A 19515-nucleotide genomic window follows, 5' to 3' on the forward strand; every position below is an offset into this window, starting at 1 on the left:
GCGGCCCTCAAGACTTGAAGGACTGCCAATATCTCACAACTGTCTCACGGGAGTGAGTTGCACTGAGCCATTTGTACTGCCTTATAATTTAATTAACTGTTTATTTCTTATGTTATACATCTATCTATCAGTATAAATATATATATAGTTATTAGCATTTTTGTTTTGTTTCTCTAGAGAACCCTGTCTAACACAAGGTGTAATCCTTTATGAAGGCTATATAGTCTTTGCCTTCGATTAGTACTTCAAATCTTCCTTTTCAGCAAGTAAGCAAGGCTGTGTCATCTGCATATTGCTGGTTGTGAATGAACCTTCCCTCCAGCCCTCGTGTTGCATGTGTCTTCTTGGATTATTAGCTTGTGAATGTTGCATAGTCCATCTCCCCCTGCTGCTCACACTGATTGAATGTGTATGATGAACGGGTAGAGAGCCTAATGCACACCTTTCTGATGTAAGCCAGGCAGAATGCCCTTGTTCTGTTGGACCAAGGGCCTCTTGGTTTGTACAGGTTCCGCATGAAGAATGGAATTCCCATTCTTCACAATGTCAGTCATAATTTACGTGACACAGATAGAATGCCATTGCAGAGTCAACAAAACATAGCTTAGTATCTTTCTGCTAATCTCTGCTTTCAGCCAACATTCGTATGACACCAGCAATGATCTCTGTCATCCCACATCCTCTTCTGAATCCGTCTTGAATTTCTGGCAGTTTCCTGTCAATGTACTGCTGTAACCATTTTTTTAAATTATCTTCAGCAAAACTTAATTTTCATGTGATATTAATGATGTTATTTGATAGTGTCTATATTCTGTTGTACCACTTTTCTTTGGAATGGGCACAAAGATGGATCTATTCCAGTCAGTTGGCCAAGTAACTGTCTTCTATAATTCTGGGCATAGATGAATGAGTTCTTCCAGTGTTGATTGCATCATTTGTTGAAACACATCAATAGATCACAAGGGATATGATCATAATCATCATAAATGCACTGTGTCTATATTCTGAAGTTACCTGACCAGAAGAACGGAGTTCTCATCTTAATTGTCACATGTCTCAGAACAGAAAAGCCAGATGCTACCAGTACCTTTCTTAAGAATGTGGGTGGGGCAGGCATCCACTTAGTATTTGGGACTACTTTCTTCTATGAAATTGGCATTCTATGATGCTCACCTTCCCGACACAACCACTGAAGACAAAGCGGGTAAATAAGCAAAAGTGATGAAGAAAGCTGATGGTGCCCGGCTATCAAAAGATATAGCGTCTGGGGTCTTAAAAGCTTGAAGGTAAACAAGCGGCCATCTAGCTCAGAAGCAACAAAGCCCACATGGAAGAACATATCAGCCTGTGTGATCACGAGGTGTCAAACAGATCACTGAAGACAAATGGGTGCATAAGCAAATGTGGCGAAGAAAGCTAATGGTGCCCGGCTATCAAAAGGTATAGCGTCTGGGGTCTTAAAAGCTTGAAGGTAAACAAGCGGCCATCTAGCTCAGAAGCAACAAAGCCCACATGGAAGAAGCACAGCAGCCTATGCAACCACGAGGTGTCAAAGGGATCAGGTGTAAGGCATCATCAGAACAAAAAATCTTACCATAGTGAATGATGGGGTGAGTGCGGAGTGAAGACCCAAAGCCCATTAGTAGGCCACTGGAGATCCCCTTGCAGAGGGGTCTGGGGGAGGAGACGATCCAGTCAGGGTGTGATGTAGCAACAATGAAAAAGACAACTTTCCTCTAGTTCCTAAATGTTTCCTCGCTGTTCCCACTATCATGACACAAATTCTACCTTGCAAGTCTGGCTAGACCAGAGGATGTACACTGGTACAGATAGGAACTGGAAATCCAGGGAATCCAGGGCGGATGATCCCTACAGGACCAGTGGTGTGAGTGGCGATTCTGGGAGGGTAGAGGGAGAGTGGGTTGGAAAGAGGGAACCGATTATAAGGAACTATATGTGACCTTCTTCCTGGGGGACGGACAACAGAAAAGTGGGTGAAGGGAGACGTCAGACAAGGCAAGATATGACAAAATAATAATTTATAAATTATCAAGGGCTCATGAGGGAGCATGGAGCGGGGAGGGAGGGGAAAAATGAGGACCTGATGCCGAGGGCTTGAGTGGAGAGCAAATGTTTTGAGAATGATGAGGGAAATGAATGTACAAATGCGCTTTACACGGTTGATGTATGTATGGATTGGGATAAGAGTTTGTATGAGCCCCTAATAAATGATTTAAAAAAAAAAGAGTGTGAGTGTTGTGATAAGAGTTGTATGAGCCCCCAATAAAATGATGGGCAAAAAAGAATGCGAGTGTAGTTTGTGCCTCCATGGTCATAACCCAGGAAGTAGACTGGCAATTTGGTGGTGAACCCACAAGCCATGAGCAGACCCACCAGTCCTGCCCAAGACTTCCTGGAAACACCCATCTTACCAAAGCTGTTGCCAAAAGTAGAGCCCACAACTTCCACTGAACTCTATCCCAGTCTGCCCAGGCCAGACTGCTTTGGGGTGCATAGTGTTTTGTCACTTCGTTTTTGCTTTTAATTCATTTAATGGATAATTTCTGATAGAAAGTTATCACAAAAATATCTAGTTTTCTACCCGTTCCTAAAAATCAGAAGATCTGACCACATCAAGCCATATAACAGCAGTCAGCTGAGTGGAGTTAGGGCCCTCTTTTGGACAGGATACAGCGTGGCATGGTCTCTCAGAAACCCAGACTGACATATTATGAGCTCTGCTGATTTTCTAATAACAGAGTCATTCGGAAAGTGTTTCCATCAAAAGAGTGAAGCATTTCTCCTCGTTTTGTTAGCTCTCCTCTCTTTCTCCCATCATTTTCTGGAGAGTTCCCTGGCAGAAAGTCCTTCCTGGTGACTCTTTGTGTGACTTGTCCCACCAGGGCTACCTTGCTCCAGTAGTTCATTCTGCCTGCAGTTACCAAAGACCTTTTCCCCAGCAGTTGGGGTGGGAGGTAGGGAAGAGTGGTCCTTGCAGAGGGGAAGTTCATTTCAGACCTAACTCTTGGAACCCATGAAATATATCCATCTTGACTGACATTTTGAAAACCTGCTTCCAGACCATCTCTCTCTCTTTGTCTTCCCTTTAAATAAGCATCAACTGTGTGCAAAGGTCTAAAAGATCCCATGTCACTAAAGATGTCAAAGCCTCAGCTTCTGCAAATTCTGGGGCAGAAGCAGCATCCATGAGTCCCACTAATGGGTCCAAATCTCGGTCCAATCTGGCTCTAGGACAGTGACCTCAGACTGCCTCAGCACAGTGTTCGGAGTATGAAAAACCCAAACCCAACCCATTGCTGTTGCGTAGACTCCAGAGGCTGTACATCTTAGGCTGCCTCATCTTTCTCCCACGGAGCGGCTGGTGAGTTCAAATTGTCAGCCTTTTACTTAGCAGCCCCATGCTAATCCACTGTGGCCCCGATATATTTATGCTACTCAACCTTCATTCTGTGACAGTCACTGGCTTGCCTCTGATCACCAAGGCGTACAGGTCCCCCGTCTAGGTTCCTACCCTCCTCCTCTCGCTCAAACACGTTCATTGCCTTTGGCCCCATAGCTAAGCCTCTGGGATCAGGAGCTAATGACTTTGAGCTTTGCAGTGTTGAGAAATGTTTGCCTATGGAAACCTCCCTTTGCCCTTCTCTCGGAACCTTCACTGTGTTCCACAAAGGCCGGTTTCCAGGCCAGCTGGAAGACAGAGCAAGCAGATCTTCTTTTTCTGTTGCTTATTCCATCGGGCTTCTTGAAGAGAACTGGTTTCCCTCTGGCACCAAAGACAAGCTGACACCCTGCGGTCACAGGCAGGCCCCAAGACAGCAGTTGGTGGTGGTGGCCATTGAGTTGGCTGGACTCAAGATGGCCTTATGTATAACAGGACAAAGCATTGTGATCTTCATGGACACTGGTACGTTTGAGCCCATTGTGTCTGCTATTGTGCCAAAGCAATACAGGAGCAGGGTTAGGAAATCATGTCCCTCCAGTCTGCCAGGGTCTCCCATGGTGGCGAGGGGAAAGGGAGTAGGATGGGGGTAGGGGGGGGCCCCCGGTTCCCCTTGTTTCCCGGGTTGGGGGGTTTTTCAAGGGGCCCGGTTGTTGGAGGGTTCCTTCCGACTTGCCGTTGGGGGGGGTTCCCCCCGTTCCCGGCCGGGTTGGCCTTGTTCCGGGCTTCCCGGCCCGGTTGAGGCGGCCCGGTTGTTCTTCGTTGGGTTGGGTTCAACCCCCAGGTTCTTGGGTTGGTTTTTTGAGGCCCCCTTTCTTTTCCCTTTGGTTCCTTTGCCCTCCCATTCTTTTCGTCCTCCTTTGTCTAAACCACTTCCAGCAAAAGACATGGAAGATCCTTTCCCTCAAGCCCTCACTGGCACCAAGTCAATCCCTACTCATGCCAACCCTACAGGACAAAGTAGAAGCGCCCCTGTGGGTTTCTACGGCTGTAATTCCCCCACCCCCCACCCCCCAAGGCTGAAAATCTTTCCAAGAACAGATGACCTCATCTTTAGCCTTTCAAGGCGCTGGTGGATTCCAATGGTGGACATTGCAGTTAGCAGCCCAGTGACACCAGGACTCCTTGGCCCATTCCCAGACAGGAGAAGTTGGGAGCATGGCTGATGATGCAGGAGTAGCCCTGTGTCACAGCAGGAAATGAAGCTCTAACTGGGATTCCAGGAAGGGTGACAAGCGGAACAGCCCCTCCTTGCCTCGGTCGTTTTGGAATAAGACAGATGTGGATTTGAGTCCCATGAAGCCCAGACCCAGTTTCACAGGGATCGAACAGTGTCTTCACCATGCTTGGTTTAAGCCTAAGAGTCCTGCTATGGTGTTGAGTCTGTTGTGCACTGGGTGAAGGGGTACAGAGCAAAGCCGTTTCCCTTCCGTCAAGGCACACACTTTCTGTTTCAGGTCACCGATTGCAATCCCCACCGCTTGTCCTCCTTCCCGCCTGTGTTAATTCTCCATCACTGTTTAATAAGGTGTCTTTGCATTTGCATTTTGCACACCATCACACAAATTATGCAGCTGGGCCTCACTCATCTCTGATGGGTTACATGTCCTGGAGTAAATAACTTGGTTTCTAGGAGTCTCAGCTTTCTCATATGTAGACCTGAGAAGGCAATCGTACCTACCTTGTTGAATGATGGGAAATTGATCAAGGGAACATAAGCAGGGCTCTCGGGCAGTGGTTCTCAAACTTCCTCATGCCGTGACCCTTTCATACCGTTTCTCATGTTATGGTGACCCCCCAACCATAAAAATTATTTTCGTTGTTATTTCATAACTGTCATTTTGCTACTGTTACAAATTAGGGCGACCCTGTGAAAGGGTCGTTTGACCCTCAAAGGGGTCGCGACCCACAGGTTGAGAACCACTGCTCTAGGGAGCCCTGGTGGCGTGGCGGGTTACACATTGGGCTGTTCGTGGCAAGGTCAACAGTTCGGACCTACATACAGCCCTGCAGGAAAAAGATGAGGCTTTCTACTCCTGTAGAGAAACCGATGTGGGATACCCTGTCCTATAGGGTTGCTATGAATTGGAATTGACTGGATGACAGTTGAGCCTGCAGAGTCCTTAGCAGGGCACTAGGCACATCGTCCATCCTTGCCTGGAAGTAGCTACTACTGTAGATGAAGTCCTGATCACTACCGACTGATGTGACAATACAGACGTCTAGCTCAATCAAAAGGGTGCTAACAACCACATCTCAGACTGGGCAAACAAGGCCCCCGACACCAGGCCCCTTCTTACCTTCTCGAAATGGCTGTGTTTGCATCTGCAGCCGGATCTTGATGAGGTCCACAGGCCCGCCCAGCCCAACGGAGACCACGCCGGCCACCATGCTGGCCAGGATCAGGTCAGACAGAGTGCGGGTCGGGCTGGCCTCGAGCTCCTTGCAGCGGTGCTGGCTGAGGAAGCGCTGCGTGTTACTGAAGACCCCAAACACCACGGCGTTGTAGACGGCAATGCTGGCCAGGGGGAAGGACATGCCCTTGAAGAAGCCGAACACCTGCGAGAAGCCCAGTGGGAAGAAGTGTGAGTATTCGAGGATGGGGCGGGCCAGCTAGGGGCTCCCCTGGGTTTTCTCACACTCTGCTGGGGCACCCAGCCCAGATCCTGCCATGTGGAGCCTACAGGCTGTTAAGGGACCACCCACACTGACACGAACTAGGAGAGGATGCTGCTGTGATGCGAGGGGCAGGGCAGGAATCAGGGGAGCAGGGCTCTTGTGGCCGGTTGGAGTGTGTTCCCTCAAAAGCGGCCAGGTGAAGATGGAGGGTGAAGGGTTGCAGCCTCCAGCCAGAGAGCGTCCAGGTGTGCTGACTTCTGGTAGGAAGACATCAGGACTCCCCCTCCAGAGCCTTCCAAGGGAGAATGGCCCTGCTGACACCTTGGCTTTGCACTCTGACCCCCCAGAACGGACAGGCTCAGCTGCTATTTCGCGGCTGTACGCCAGCTCTTGGTGGTGGTAGCTGCTACCCGGTGGATTGCGATTCACGGCACCCCAAGTGTGTCCGAGGGAAACGTCCCCGTTGGGTTTTCAAGGCTTTCTGGCACCCTTGGGAGGCAGATCACCAGACCTGTCTTCCGAGAGGCCTCTTGTGGGTGTGAAATGGCAGCCTTTCCAGCACCAGTCCCATGGGGGGTGGGGGGGGGCACATGGCATGCCTCATGGTCTGTGATCAGCTCTCTGGCTGCCCTGGGAATCTGGCCAAGGCTGGTCTCGCCTCAGTGGCGGGGCCTTCTCTCCACCCCACTCCCCACCCAAGGAACCGGCTCTGTGGGGGTTGTAGCTCCTGGCAGGGCAGTCACGACAGGAGCCCTGGTTTGTCACTGAAGGACAGGGTCCTTGGCTGCAGAGGAACCCATGGAGGCCCAACCACAGCAGTGGGCCAGCCACACCCCTCGCGCTCCATCCCCATTTGTCTCTCAAACAAAAGCTTGTTCCGGGAGCCTGCCATGTGGCAGACGTGGAGGAACAAAAATAAAGAAAGAGTCTCACCCTTCCCCCTGCCCCCAAGAGATGAGAACATGGGTGCTGTGGCGGCGGTGGGGACCCACGCCAAAGAAGTGATTATCAGACACTGCATATGCCTGAGCTGGGAGAAGGCAAGGCCCCTGGGCCAGCCTGCAGGTAGGGCCTCTGAGTCTGGTGTCTCCTGGCCTCAGTGCCTGGGGAGGGGAGCTCCAGACGGTCAGCAGGAAGAGGCGCATGCACCCACGGAGCACTGGAGGGTCGGCCAGGGTCCCTTGATACTGCCTTCTCCGTGCACCCCACAGGCATGCTGGACACTGGAAAATTCCACTGGCCCCTGCAGGAGTTCAGGACAGCACACACGTTCTGTCCCCGTGCCAGGCATTGTATACACTCCAGACAGCGCCGGCTGCTGATCCTGACCTGCTGCATGGGCTGTGACCCTGCTGACCTGGGGCAGAAACACACACACACACACACACACACACACACACACACACACACACACAGTCAAAGCTTCAGGGTCTTCCTCTATCACAGAGCCCAGCAGATAACTTGGGCCATGGTGTAGCCCTGAGCAGCTGTCTCTCAGAGCAGTGCCAGTCCTCAGGGAGCCCCGGGGGCGTAGCTAGCCCTGCTGGGACACTCCCCAAAGGGCTTTGAAGGCTGCCTTTCAGAGAACCGAGTCCCATAGTGTCTCCACAGGGAACAGCAAGTCCTAAACTTGCAGCCCTCCCCTTGGCCTTGAAAGCAGGTGACCAGGTGGGTGGATTCCCACAGCACGCCAAAGCAAGTCATGCTGCTGTTCGGGCACGGCAGGGGCTGCCAACCTCTGAAGGGAACCTGCGGAGACCCTGCTAACAGTGGGGCCACATTCCTAATGACTCTCAGGAGAGCCAGCCTCCAAGAGGCTGGCCATTTAGTAAAACCATCAGGTTGTGTTATCGGAAGTTTCCATCATGTATGTAAATTCCCAGAAGGGAGTCTTCAGAAAGCCTTCCTGAAACACACACTCATTCTCGCAGCAAACCCATCACCAGCGGCCATCGAAAGGATTCCGACCACGGGAGCCTGTGTGTGTGCCTGAGAGCCTGTGCTCAATCCCCAGGTCAACGTCTGCATTCTCAGAAGGAGGCAGCCAGGCCTTTCATGCGAGGTGCCTCTGGGTGGACTCTGGATCCTTTGACTAACGATTTACATGCCCCTACCCCCTGGGACTCCTATGAAATGTCCTCGCGTCCTCTCCACCCCCCTTTAGAGAAAAGGAGCCTTGGCCCCCTGGCCACCTGTGGAATAAGCCAGCTGTCCAGGTGGCACCTGGCTGGGAAGTGCTGGTGCCCACCGGCCCACCAGCCCAGACAGAGGGAAGCCTGTGAGTACAGGGTTTACCAGCCAGCCACTCATTCTGTTTTGAAAAACAGACAGGTGACCCTGTTTTTGTAGAACTTTTCCGTACTGTGGTTCTAAATTCCTCAGAACGTTGCCCAAAAGGTTGCATAAAAAAGCCATTTGTCCCCCCACCCTCCCTCCCACCCCCCCACCCCCAATAGCACTGCCCTAGATGACAGAGATGTTCAGGTGTCTGCAAGGGAGGAGAGCAGACTTCCTGCCAACATGCTAATGCGACAATTAGGATCTCCTCCCCAGGCCTGGCCTCTGGCTGTCTGCAGGGTGTGGGTGTGGGTGGGGTGGGTGGGTATGGGGGTGCTCAGTGATGCCACTCGCTCCCACCCAGGGACACTTACACTCTCCCTCCTGTACACCATGCGGATGCAGCTCAACGTGTTCCCGTAGCCCACGCCGGCCTGCAGGCGAGTCTGCGGAGAGAGGCAAGAGTGGGGAGGCTAAGTCAAGACCATTTCCTAGACCACACTGGGCTTCAAGCCAGGCTCATTCTGGCTTGGAGGCCCAGAGGGAAAGGCCCTGGGAAGGCCGTGCGGCCAGTAAGGGGGCGGGTTTCCTTTCTGGCCTTCTGTCCCTGGCTGGTCCAGCCTCCCAGGACCCACCCACACACTGCAGAAGCTGTCATTGTCTGAGAGAAGACCAAGAGTCAGTTAGTGATGTGGGGTGGTTGAGGATATGCTATGGGGTCCTCTAAGAATAAAACGCTGAGCCACAGCTGGACCAGGGCACCCATGGTCCCATCTGCTGTCCATCACTACCTTCCTGATTGTGCCCAGGACCATCCTGTCCCCACTCCACCCCAACTCCCCCTCCTTGTCCCTGACCACCCTCATCTTGCACCTGGCTGGCCTGCTCCTCCCTTCCCCGGTACATTGTGCCTGCATACATGAGCCCCGCCTTTCCCAGACGGGACCGTTACCCCATCACTCCTGTTCAATGCCTTGTGGCCTCATGGCACACAGGGTTGGCAGCTACAACCTTGGTCACTGTAGAACTAGGTCACTCTTGGGGACAAAGATGAGGCTTCTGTTTCCGTGAAGATTTGCAGCCTTGGAAACCAACGGGAGGCTGCGGGGGTTCTGATTGATCCTATAGGGTGGTGATGAGCCAGAATTGTTCCAGGGCAGTGGACTTGGGGGAGTTTTTGAGTGGCCTCGTATTAACTTGAGAATACAGTCTCCATTCTGCCAGGGTCCCCAGGCCCCGCATGCCTTTTCCCTTCTCACCTGAGGTGCTGGCGCTGGGAAGCCCTTTCTTTGCAGCCTCCAGGCCTGTCACCTGGGTACCTCCTCCTGCAAGGCTCTCCCTCCAGTTCCCACTCATCTTCCAAGTCTGGGCTTACGAGCTGCCCCATGTGTGGGCCTCCTCCACTGGGCAAGACCCTCTGTCCGTTTCTTTAGCTCCTCAGGGCCCGGTCCGGCCCCTGCAGGCCTGCATGGTGGGCTCACCTGGTGGGCTGCGGGGTGAGGACTGGATGGGGAAGGGGCGGAGGCTGCTAACAGAGGCTGGCTACTACATCACGCCCACTAGAATTTTCCGCACTAAGACATTTTTAAAGGAAAAGAATGAGTGTGGGTGAGAATGTGGTAAAACTGGAATGTGGGGAGGTAAAGGGTGCTGCGTCTGTGGAAGATGGTTCGGCAGCTCCTCAAAAAGTCAAGCCCAAGTTTACCAAGTTGTTGTCTGTGCTCCCCAGTGGATTCCAACTCCCAGAATTGGCGAGCTAGATCTTTACAGGAGTGGACACCTGCTCTCTCCTTCCGTAGAGCCACTAGTGGGTTCAGACTGCTGCCTGTTCTTTTAACAGTGGAGTGCATAATCCCTGCACGACTCGGGAGCTTTAAAAAGGACCATAAGCCAAACCCCAAACCCATGGCCATCGGGTCAATGTGATGTCGCAATCCATTCCAAGATTGCACATTTCTACGAGAGCAGACAGCCTCATTTTCCTCCCCGGGAGCAGCTAGTGGGTTAGAACCTCCAACCTTGTGGGCAGCAGCCTAGCCCACAGCACCACCAAAACCTCACCATTATCAAGTTGAGAGTGGGACTGTCCATGGATCCACTGTGGATTTCTGAGACTCTTTACAGGAGTAGAAAGCCTTGTCTTTCTCCCTCAGAGCGACTGGTGGTTTCAAACCGCTGACCTTACAGTTACCAGACCAGAGAGTCACCACTACACCACCAGCCAGGGCTCCTTAGACATTACCAGTTGACCCAGCAAACCCATTCTAGTTCTGTACAAAAAAGTTGAAAGCAGGATCTCAGACCAGCAGGTGCTCTGTAGACTGATTCATGGCAATGCCTCGTGTACAGCATGATGCCAAATGAACGGGGTAGGAGATTTGCCCAGTTTAGGGATGAGGGAAATGAAGCTTGGGGATGTTAACTAAGCTGGTCTCGAGGCCACGGGCTACGAAGTAGGGCGGTTCAGAGGCTGGGCCTGGATGTCAGGTCAGTTGGACTTTGAAGTTCTGGTCCTCCCCTTTCTTAGTGAGCAGGGATCTAGGGAAATGTCAGCCAGGAGGAAGGAGGAAGGATGTTCCGGGAGTACCAGGGTCCTGGGCCACACTCCTGGCATCACCAGGCCAGAACCTCCAGCAGGGAGGCTTTCAGGATGAACAGAGACCAGATCTAGCATTCAGAGGGCTCAGCGGGCAGAGTGGAGAGAAGGAAAAGACTGGTTTTCTCAGATGGACACGTGGTCAGAACAGTTGGGGAGGGCGCTGGCCTCTGCCAAGCATTGCCAGCTTCCTGCCCAGGCTGGGTGTTAGGGTTGATATGCCAGCAAGGAGAGCTGAGGCTGCCTGCCGGTGTTAGAGGCACAGCTGGGGGCCCACAGCGGCATGAACTCGGCTTGCTCTGCACACCACGGATTCCTCAGCCTTCCACACCATGCCTGCCGCAGAGGGGACATCCAGCATGTGTCTGCCAGATGACGGAGAGAGAGGGCTTATATGAGAGGTGGAGTCTCTGAGTTAACACCAAAAGTTAACACCAGAAGTTCAAGGTACCTCATAAGAAAGGCCTGGCAATCTACTTTCCCAAAGATCAGCAACTGGAAACCCCAGAGTGCAGTTCTACTCTGGCATGCCTGGAGCCAACTCACCGGCAACTGGGCCTGGGATGAGGGGAGGACATACCCTTTCCTGACCTGCCATCAAAGCTGCTCTGCTGGTTCACGGGTTTCTAGAAAGGGCTGGGCAATCTGTGCCCTGCTCCCTCCCCCTCCCTCCTGGTATCTCTATTCCCACTCCTGTTCCTGGGTTCCATGTGTTGTGAGTTTTATCTCTTGCCTATACCTATGTACATGCTTCCGCTTAGTCTAGATTGGGAAGTGGCCAGGGGGAAGCATAACAGAAACCAGACAGGAAGGGAGACAGCAGTCAGTGTGAGATTTGAAGATAATGAGGTAGTTAGTTTATTGTGCCAACCTGGCCAATAAACACATGTAGGGTTAATTGAAGGGCAGAGGGATAAATGGCTCTGTGAGCCTCATCTTTCTAGCTCTCAGGTCTCTTGATTTCTGATGGTCGCACCAGGGTGCAGCTGCCTTAGCCAGTTCCCTGCTTCAGTTGGCAAGGCTTACTTCCTGCAAGACATCCCCAAAGAGAAGCCGCATGGACCAACCCCGATGCATCCCTGGGTGCTGGAGCACCCGTGTGGAGACCCCTGCCAACACTGAGATGCTTACACATTCACTGACTCGGCTTTCCTCCTGCAGTCGGCATCATTGCGTCTGCTTTGTGAGATGGAGGAGGACTTTGTAGATTCGTGTTGGACATATGGGTTAATGGATTAATGTTGGACTTGTGGGCTTGCGCAGCAATCGGTTGGGATGTTTTCTTGATGCACACTTAACCTTTATATAAAACTCACTCTTACACATGAGTTTCTGTGGATTTGTTTCTCTAAAGTACCCAGACTAATACAATTAACAATTTACAATCTATCAAGGGGCCACGAGGGTTGGGGGTGGGGGAGGAGGGAGTGAAAAAAGAGAAGCTGATCCCACGAGCTCAGTGGAAAGTAAATGTCTAGAAAAGAACAATGGAATATATGTAATAATATGTCAGATACAATTGATGTATGGATTGTAACAAGAGTTGTAAGAGTCCCCAATAAAATGATTATTCAAAAACAAAGAGCCGGGCAGCATGGGAGCTGGCCAGACCCTGTTCTGAAAGTGAAGAAAAGCCTCTTCTGCCTAATGCTATGAGAGTCCTTGTTTCGTCCTCACTACCACTGAGTCAGTGCTGACTCCCAGCCACCCCACTGTGCGTTTCCTAGACCGTTACTGCTGACGAGTGTAGAAAGCCAAGTCTTTCTCCCACGGAGCTGCTTGTGGTTTCGAACTGCCGACCATGTGGATCACAGTCCAGTGCATAACCACCACATCACCAGGGCTCCTTGTTATGATATTAGAGTCCCTCTTGTCTAGAATAATCTGTTTCAGATTCCAGGACAGGCTGACTCTACTTAGATGGTTAATTGAAAGGGGGTGGGGAGTGGGGAACAGGGACAAAGGGTGAGACACACACCCTTAAACCTGTTCCATAAACATCACTGCACTTGATAATCAGTCTCCCTCTCTTCAGAAGCCTCCTGCTGATTCCCTCGGGCACACCACACGGACGGAGCCCTGCTCCCAACGTCCAGCCTCCACTTTTCCTCTGAAGCAGGAAGAACTTAGAGGTGCCAGTTATGCACCCTCCAAAGTAAAAGCTTTGATTCTCCTGGCGTGAGTAGGAGCTCTGGTGGTGTAGTGGGTTGCATGTCAGGCTGCTAACCACAAGGTCTGCGGTTCCAACCCACCAACCACTCCTTGGACAAAAAGATGAGGCTTTCTACTCCCATAAAAAGTTATTGGCTCAGTACCACCCCAACCCCCGCCTCCAAGGGGCCATTCTACCCTGTCCAGCAGGGTCACTGTGAGTTGAAGTCAAATCATTCTGTTTTGATTGAACAGTGTTTGCCAAAAAGATGTAGCCAAGTCCCAACCCTCCCCCACTCCCACACACACCCTCACACCTGTGAGTGAGATACGGTCTCTGCAGCTAGGATGAGGTCAAGGGTTTCACGATGAGGTCACCTGCAGTTGGGGTGGGCCCTAATCCAACGATGACTGTTTTAGAAGAGAAAGAGCGATTTGGCAGAGAGACAGAGATGGACAGGCCAGAGAAAGCGATTTGGCAGAGATGCGATTTGGCAGAGACAGAGATGGAAAGGCCATGGTGAGGACGAGGGAGCAATTACAAGATGACTACAAGACAGGGAATGCCGGCCGCCACCAGAAGCTAGGCGGAGGCCTGGGGTAGGTTCTCCCTCCAGGAAGGGACACCTGGATTTGGGGGTTCTGGTCTTAGGAGCTGTGAGGGAACACACACATGCTATTTTAAGTCTCCGGGTTTGTGATAATTCAGTACCAAAATCCTCAGGCATAAATACAGAGGCGTCTTCAAAAGTTCATGGAAAAACAAAATGGAAAGACAATGGAACTTTCCCATGAACTTTTCAAAGTCCCACCTCACCCCCAATATGCCACACTCCATTTTGAACTACTAAATATATCACCCTTAATTCTACAATAATTTGCTACAGACTCAACTTTAGCAGGTCAGCTCAGTACTAGAAAAACAGCAGCCCTTCCAATGCGTGCTGTAACAGGCACGAGTGAGGGACAGGCAGCTCCTTGGGCAGCAAACTGCAGAAGTCACCCTGGATGGAGAAGGGCCACTGTCTGAGGGGGTCCTCATAGTTGTCCCTCCTCCAATCCCCCGTCCCCACCAGGAAATTTATGCATACCACATAAGCTGGATAATTTTAAACCCATTCTTCCAATCTGTTTAACATCCATCTAGATATTTTCACCCGATGTGATTACTAAGAGAGATAGAATTTACATAAAAGTCTGTTGCTAGAAACAGCAGTTACGACTCTTGAGAGTTAACTGAGTACTGGGAACAGCCCTCTAATCACAATCATAACTTTTCTCTGTCGGCAGGGATTAGCTTTCTGCTTAATGGAAGGCTGAGCAAGAAGGAAATGGCCCAAACAGGATTCAGATGCACAGCCTGGGTTACAGGGCCACTCAAAAAACCCCTTGCCTTTGGGTCCATTCTGACATGTTGAGGACAGAGTTGAAGTGTCCCACCGAGTTTCCAAGACTGCAAGAGCTTTGTGGAAGCAAGCTGCCACGTCTTTCTCGCTCAGAGCAGTCAGTGGTTCTACTCACTGACCGTCTGGTTAGGAGCTGAGCACTTTAGCAGTGTGCCAACCCACAGCGAGGCTCCCTGTGTGTCCCCCACAGTGTGGTTGGACTCATTTGTCAGGCGGGACAAACACGGAACAGGTTGGGTGAGTTTGAGCGAAGGAAGGAGGGGGCAGTCAGAAACAAGCTGTGTTCTCACAGGGACAGAGGGCTGTGTCCGATTCTTCCAAATCCCCTGTAAGGCCCAGTCTGGAGAGGGATGCAGTCTACCCTCTTACCCTGTACTAAGCCCTGGGACAGTCACTCACTCCGCACCTGCTCATGCAGCCCCTCTGCCGTGCCAGGCTGAGCGAAGCTGTGTTCAGCACAGGGATGAACCCGAACCTGCCAGCTGGGGATAGCCCAGCTCTCTGCTGACCAACTGGCCAGACGTTGTGGGGGATGGAGAAGACTCTGGGCATGTGAGGCTACCACAGAGGTATGGGGGCTTCCAAGAGCCTGAGCTGGCTGCAGGGAGCCCAGGAATGCCCAGCCAGACCCCTCCTCTGGGATCAGTGATGCAGCCTTCACAGGCTGCTCAGTCCACCTGAGGCAAAGCCAGAGCCTGCAGCAAGCCCTCCTCATTGGGCTCTGGGAGCAGAACCACGCCATGCAGGGCTGGCATATGACAGGCAGTGAGGGCCCAGCTCGCTCTGCCACCCCATTCTCCATAGCAGTGGTTCTCCACCTTCCTCATGCCTCAACCCTTTAATACAGTTCCTCGTGTTGTGGTGGACCCCCCCAACCATCACATTATTTTCATGAATACTTCTTAACTGTTATTTTACTACTGTTATGAATCACGTGACCCTGTGAAAGGGTCGTTTGACCCCCAAAGGGGTCACAACCCACAGGTTGAGAACCGCTGCTCCCTGGCTTTCTCCAGCACCTGCTCAAGACCACTTGTTCATCTCATTACTGACACACTGGCCTTCTTCATTTGCCTTGAGAACATGGATCAAGGCCTGCCCTTGCCTTAGTGCCCAGGGCAGAGCACAGGGTGGAAAAGGATTCCCAAAAGACAAGACCACTCCAGAGCCCAGTACCATCCACTGTGGCTGGGTAGTGAGGGGGCCCTAGGCCAACAGCAACATCATGACGCGCTCCTTCTTCTTCTTCTTCTTCAAAAAACTAGCTCTGCAAACATCAGACTCCACAGCCCTACCGACCTAAAGAGGTAGATGGTGCCCGGCTCCCTCGACCAACTGCTCTGAAAGGATAGCATTAGAAGACCGTGGCTCGAGCAGGAGAAAACCATGGGCACAGAAGGCAATATCATCCGAGAGTTCAGATTTGAGGGAGGTTAGTCTTGGGAAGTCCACACTTCTGTTCTGGAACTGAACTCACCCCTGCCCACCCCACACCCTCGAAGTAAGGATGACCAACCATTTAAGACTGAAAGGATGACATTTACCCCCGGGCAGAGGGCTAGGAAGGCAGGAGGATCAGAAACAGGGGCACTGGGAGGAAGTGGGCTACGTGATGGCCCATGGCGGGGCTTGATGGATGAGCTGAAACCAAACGTGCGTCAACTTTTGAATGCAAAACTGACGAGCTGCCCTGTAGACTTCCACCTTGATCACCAGAAAGAGTTAAGGAACTAAAAAACAGTGGGGAGAGAGTCACAAAAGTCAGTGGACAGGCCTGGACTTATGTATGCTTTTTTTGTTTTTTCTCTTCTTTTTTAAATCTCTTTTCATTCAATCTTTAGTTTTCTCTCTGTTATAGTTGGTTTGCCTACCTATATAAGATAGGCATGGGAACCGGGACTGACAGTTCTGGAGGGACTTGGCGGAGAAGGCAGCGGAGAAAAGGAGTGGTGAGCAAACAATGCCATAGACAGGGGAACAACTAGGGAATTAAAAGCAACAACGAGGAGGACGTAGTGATCCTGGGGGTGTTGGAACAACAGCAATCTAGCTGAGAGGAAGTACTAAGAGTCAGAAGAAGGGCAAGCATGATGGTGGGGCAGGAGGAAGATAAAGGGAAACAGAGGAAAGATCTAAGTAAAGCTATGGATAGAGGTATAAACATAAGTGTGTACATATGTAAATATATTTAAAATAGAGGTATGTCCTATGTATATATATTTACATGGCAATGCATTGAGGAAGTGGATGGACTTTGGGCCTCTGCTCAAACCCTCCCTCAATGCAAGAATGCTTTGTTCTAATAGCCTGGCATTCTGTGATGCTAACCCTCCTGACAATTGCTGAAGACAAAATGGGTTATACAAGCAAATGTGGTGAAGAAAGCTGATGGTGTCTGGCTATCAAAAGATATAGCATCTGGGGTCTTAAAGACTTGAAATTAAACAAGCGGCCATCTAGCTGAGAAGCAACAAGCCCACGTGGAAGCACACCAGCCTGTGGGCTCGTGAGGTGTCAACACAATCAGATAACAGGCACCAGAAGACTGAAAACAAACAAACAAACAAACAAACAAACAAACAAACAAACAAAACATAGTTAAGAATGAGGGAGGTCAGAGTAGAGACCCAAAACCCATTTATAGACAATAGGACAACCCTCACAGAAGGGTCACAAGGATGGGATGACTCTGCACCTCACTCTCCTCAGATGAAACCAGCCCAGGAGGGTGGGCACAAGCCTGCTGCACTCACCTCTGTGTGTTCCCAGTCCCCACCACTGCACCCTGCCCACCACCCTCTGGGACCCTGAATCCCCTGCTTACCCCTTCCTGGGGTTTAGACAAGGAGGCTGACCCCTGAGTCATGAAAAAAGCGGGCTGGACTCTGACTATGAGGGAGACAGGCAGAGTGGTCGGGACCCACAGAGCCACTGGAAGAGGACCTCAGAGGCTCCTTCTTCTGCACCTGCAGTCAACACTTGGGAACCGCCCTTGAAGTTGGGGTGGGGAGGAGGCATGTTTAAGGGCTCTGCTGTGCCTTGCTCACCAAATGGAACCGGCTTAGGGTAGGGCCATGTCAGAGAGGCCCCATGCCTCAGTGATTAAAATTGCGGTGTCTCATCCTTCCTGGACCCCAAGTCCCACATCTGCAGAACAAGGGGCATACGTGATCCCAATGCCAGGTGGCCCCATCAGCTCCAGAGTCCCTTTCTGAGTTGAAATGGCTTCCCATTCCCAACCCAAGTCCAAATGCCTAACCTGATGCCCAAGACCTCGGAGTACTGAGTCATGACCCACCACTTCCTGGCTTCTGCCCCACAGCTGATACCTGATACCTCCGTGGGACACTAAACTTCCGAGAACCTGGCCCTGCTGTCAGCATGGTGCCTACACTGCTTCCACCCCCATGACTTTGTCCCTGCTGCTCCCTGTGCCTGAGTCTCTCTTCTACCACCTGAAACCCAACCTGAACCTGTTGCCTCAATGTCACCTCACCTTGAAGCCTTTTGCAATTCCCTCAGCTCCATGGAGACTTAGAGGAGGCCCCTCGGCAGCCCCTGCCAATTCACAAGAATGTGAACATCCACAAAAGCCCACTCTAAACCCACCTGGTGGGACCCGGCCCTCCCCCGCTGGCTGCACAGTCTGTCTGCGCAGAAGGCCCTCTGGGAACCAGAAACAGAGGGTCCATTCCTGGGGGCAGCTCGGCCCTAGACACTTTCCTCTGAGGCGATGGAACGTGGGCTACCGTACCTTGACTGTGTCCAGAGGGTGGCCGACAATGACGCTGGCTGCACCTGTGGGTGGAAGAAGAGGAATTAGTCACTGGACTCCTGGTCTCGTGACTTCTCCCGGTGGGCACGTGGGGCAGGACTGAGGAGTGAGGAGCACCAGGCAGGCCCTCAGTCCCTCCATGGCCAGCTGCTGGGAAGCCTCAACCTGCTAGGTACTGGCCTACATACCAGGGCTGCAGCCTAGGTGACAGCAGTGCAGAAGAGAACCCAGAAGACCCGGGCCCCTGGCTCTGGAAGCAAGCAGCCCAAAGGAGAAGCCTGAAGAAAGGACTTAGATACGGTTCAGTTAGCTTCAGGTGACCGCATTGCTCGCAAAGCAGCCATTAGAACAGCGTCTGCCTCTAGGTCAGAGCAGAGCTTGAAGCCGTCAAATCAGCGCTCATGGAAGTAGCAGTCAAGAGATCAAAAGGCATCATTGCATTCGGTCAATCTGCTGCACAAGACCTCCTTAAAGTGTTGGAAAGCAAGGAGGCTACTTTGAGGACTAAGGGATGCCTGGCTCAAGCCCTGGTATTTTTAATGGCCTCCTGTGAATGTGAAAGTTGGACATTGAATAAGGAAGCCCAAAGAAGAATCGATGCCTTTGAATGATGTGCTGTGCTGGAGAAGAATATTGAAAATATTAAGGACTGCCAAAAGAACAAATCTGTCTTATAAAAAATACAGCCAGAATTCTCCTTAGAAGCAAGGATGGCGAGACGTCGTCTCATGTACTTTGGACATGTGGTCAGGAGAGAGCAGTCCCTGGAGAAGGCCATCGTGCTTGGGAAAGTGGAGGGGCAGCAGAACAGAGGAAGGCCCTCAGCAAGAGGGAGGGACACAGTGGCTGCCACAAGCGGCTCAATCCAAGAATAAGCGAGGAGGGCGCAGGACCAGGAGGTGCGTCGTTCGGTTGTGCACAGGGTCACTGTGAGCCGAACCACTCAACAGCACCCAACGTTTCCTCCTCTTGTACTCAGGTCCCTGTGGGTGAGAACTAACTTGAAGGCACAACAACCACAACCGTCTATGAGTTAACCTATCTGAGATTGGGAGATTCGAGAAGAAGATGAGATTGTCACATCAGTGATTTCCAGAGCTTGAGGCCTTGTACAAAGGTGAAATGCGTCATGCAAGGTCATTGAGCAAGAAAACAGCTGATATCTGCTCCTAAGAGTATAGATGAATGCAGGCCTGCGAGATGCTAGCTGCAGGCAAATCAGCGTATTTCC

The 19515-nt window shown here is 51.6% G+C and overlaps 1 protein-coding gene across 3 annotated transcripts in view; it reads right to left on the reverse strand.

Moving 5' to 3' along the window:
• The window catches only part of SLC25A48 (solute carrier family 25 member 48), a 60494-nt gene that overhangs the window by 38672 nt on the left and 2307 nt on the right, over positions 1–19515 (reverse strand). For all 3 annotated transcript variants that reach the window (XM_045285368.1, XM_045285369.1, XM_030888965.2), the window contains exons 2-4: positions 18264–18307; positions 8731–8802; positions 5761–6019 (exon numbers count right to left, since the gene is read on the reverse strand). In XM_045285368.1, the coding sequence (XP_045141303.1) occupies positions 5761–6019; positions 8731–8802; positions 18264–18307 (375 nt within the window). The remainder of the gene's footprint in view (positions 1–5760; positions 6020–8730; positions 8803–18263; positions 18308–19515) is intronic.

This window comes from Echinops telfairi, unplaced genomic scaffold, assembly GCF_000313985.2.
Source record: "Echinops telfairi isolate 266 unplaced genomic scaffold, ASM31398v2 ScPeMD7_7469;HRSCAF=8507_1, whole genome shotgun sequence".
Lineage (NCBI taxonomy): Eukaryota > Metazoa > Chordata > Mammalia > Afrosoricida > Tenrecidae > Echinops > Echinops telfairi.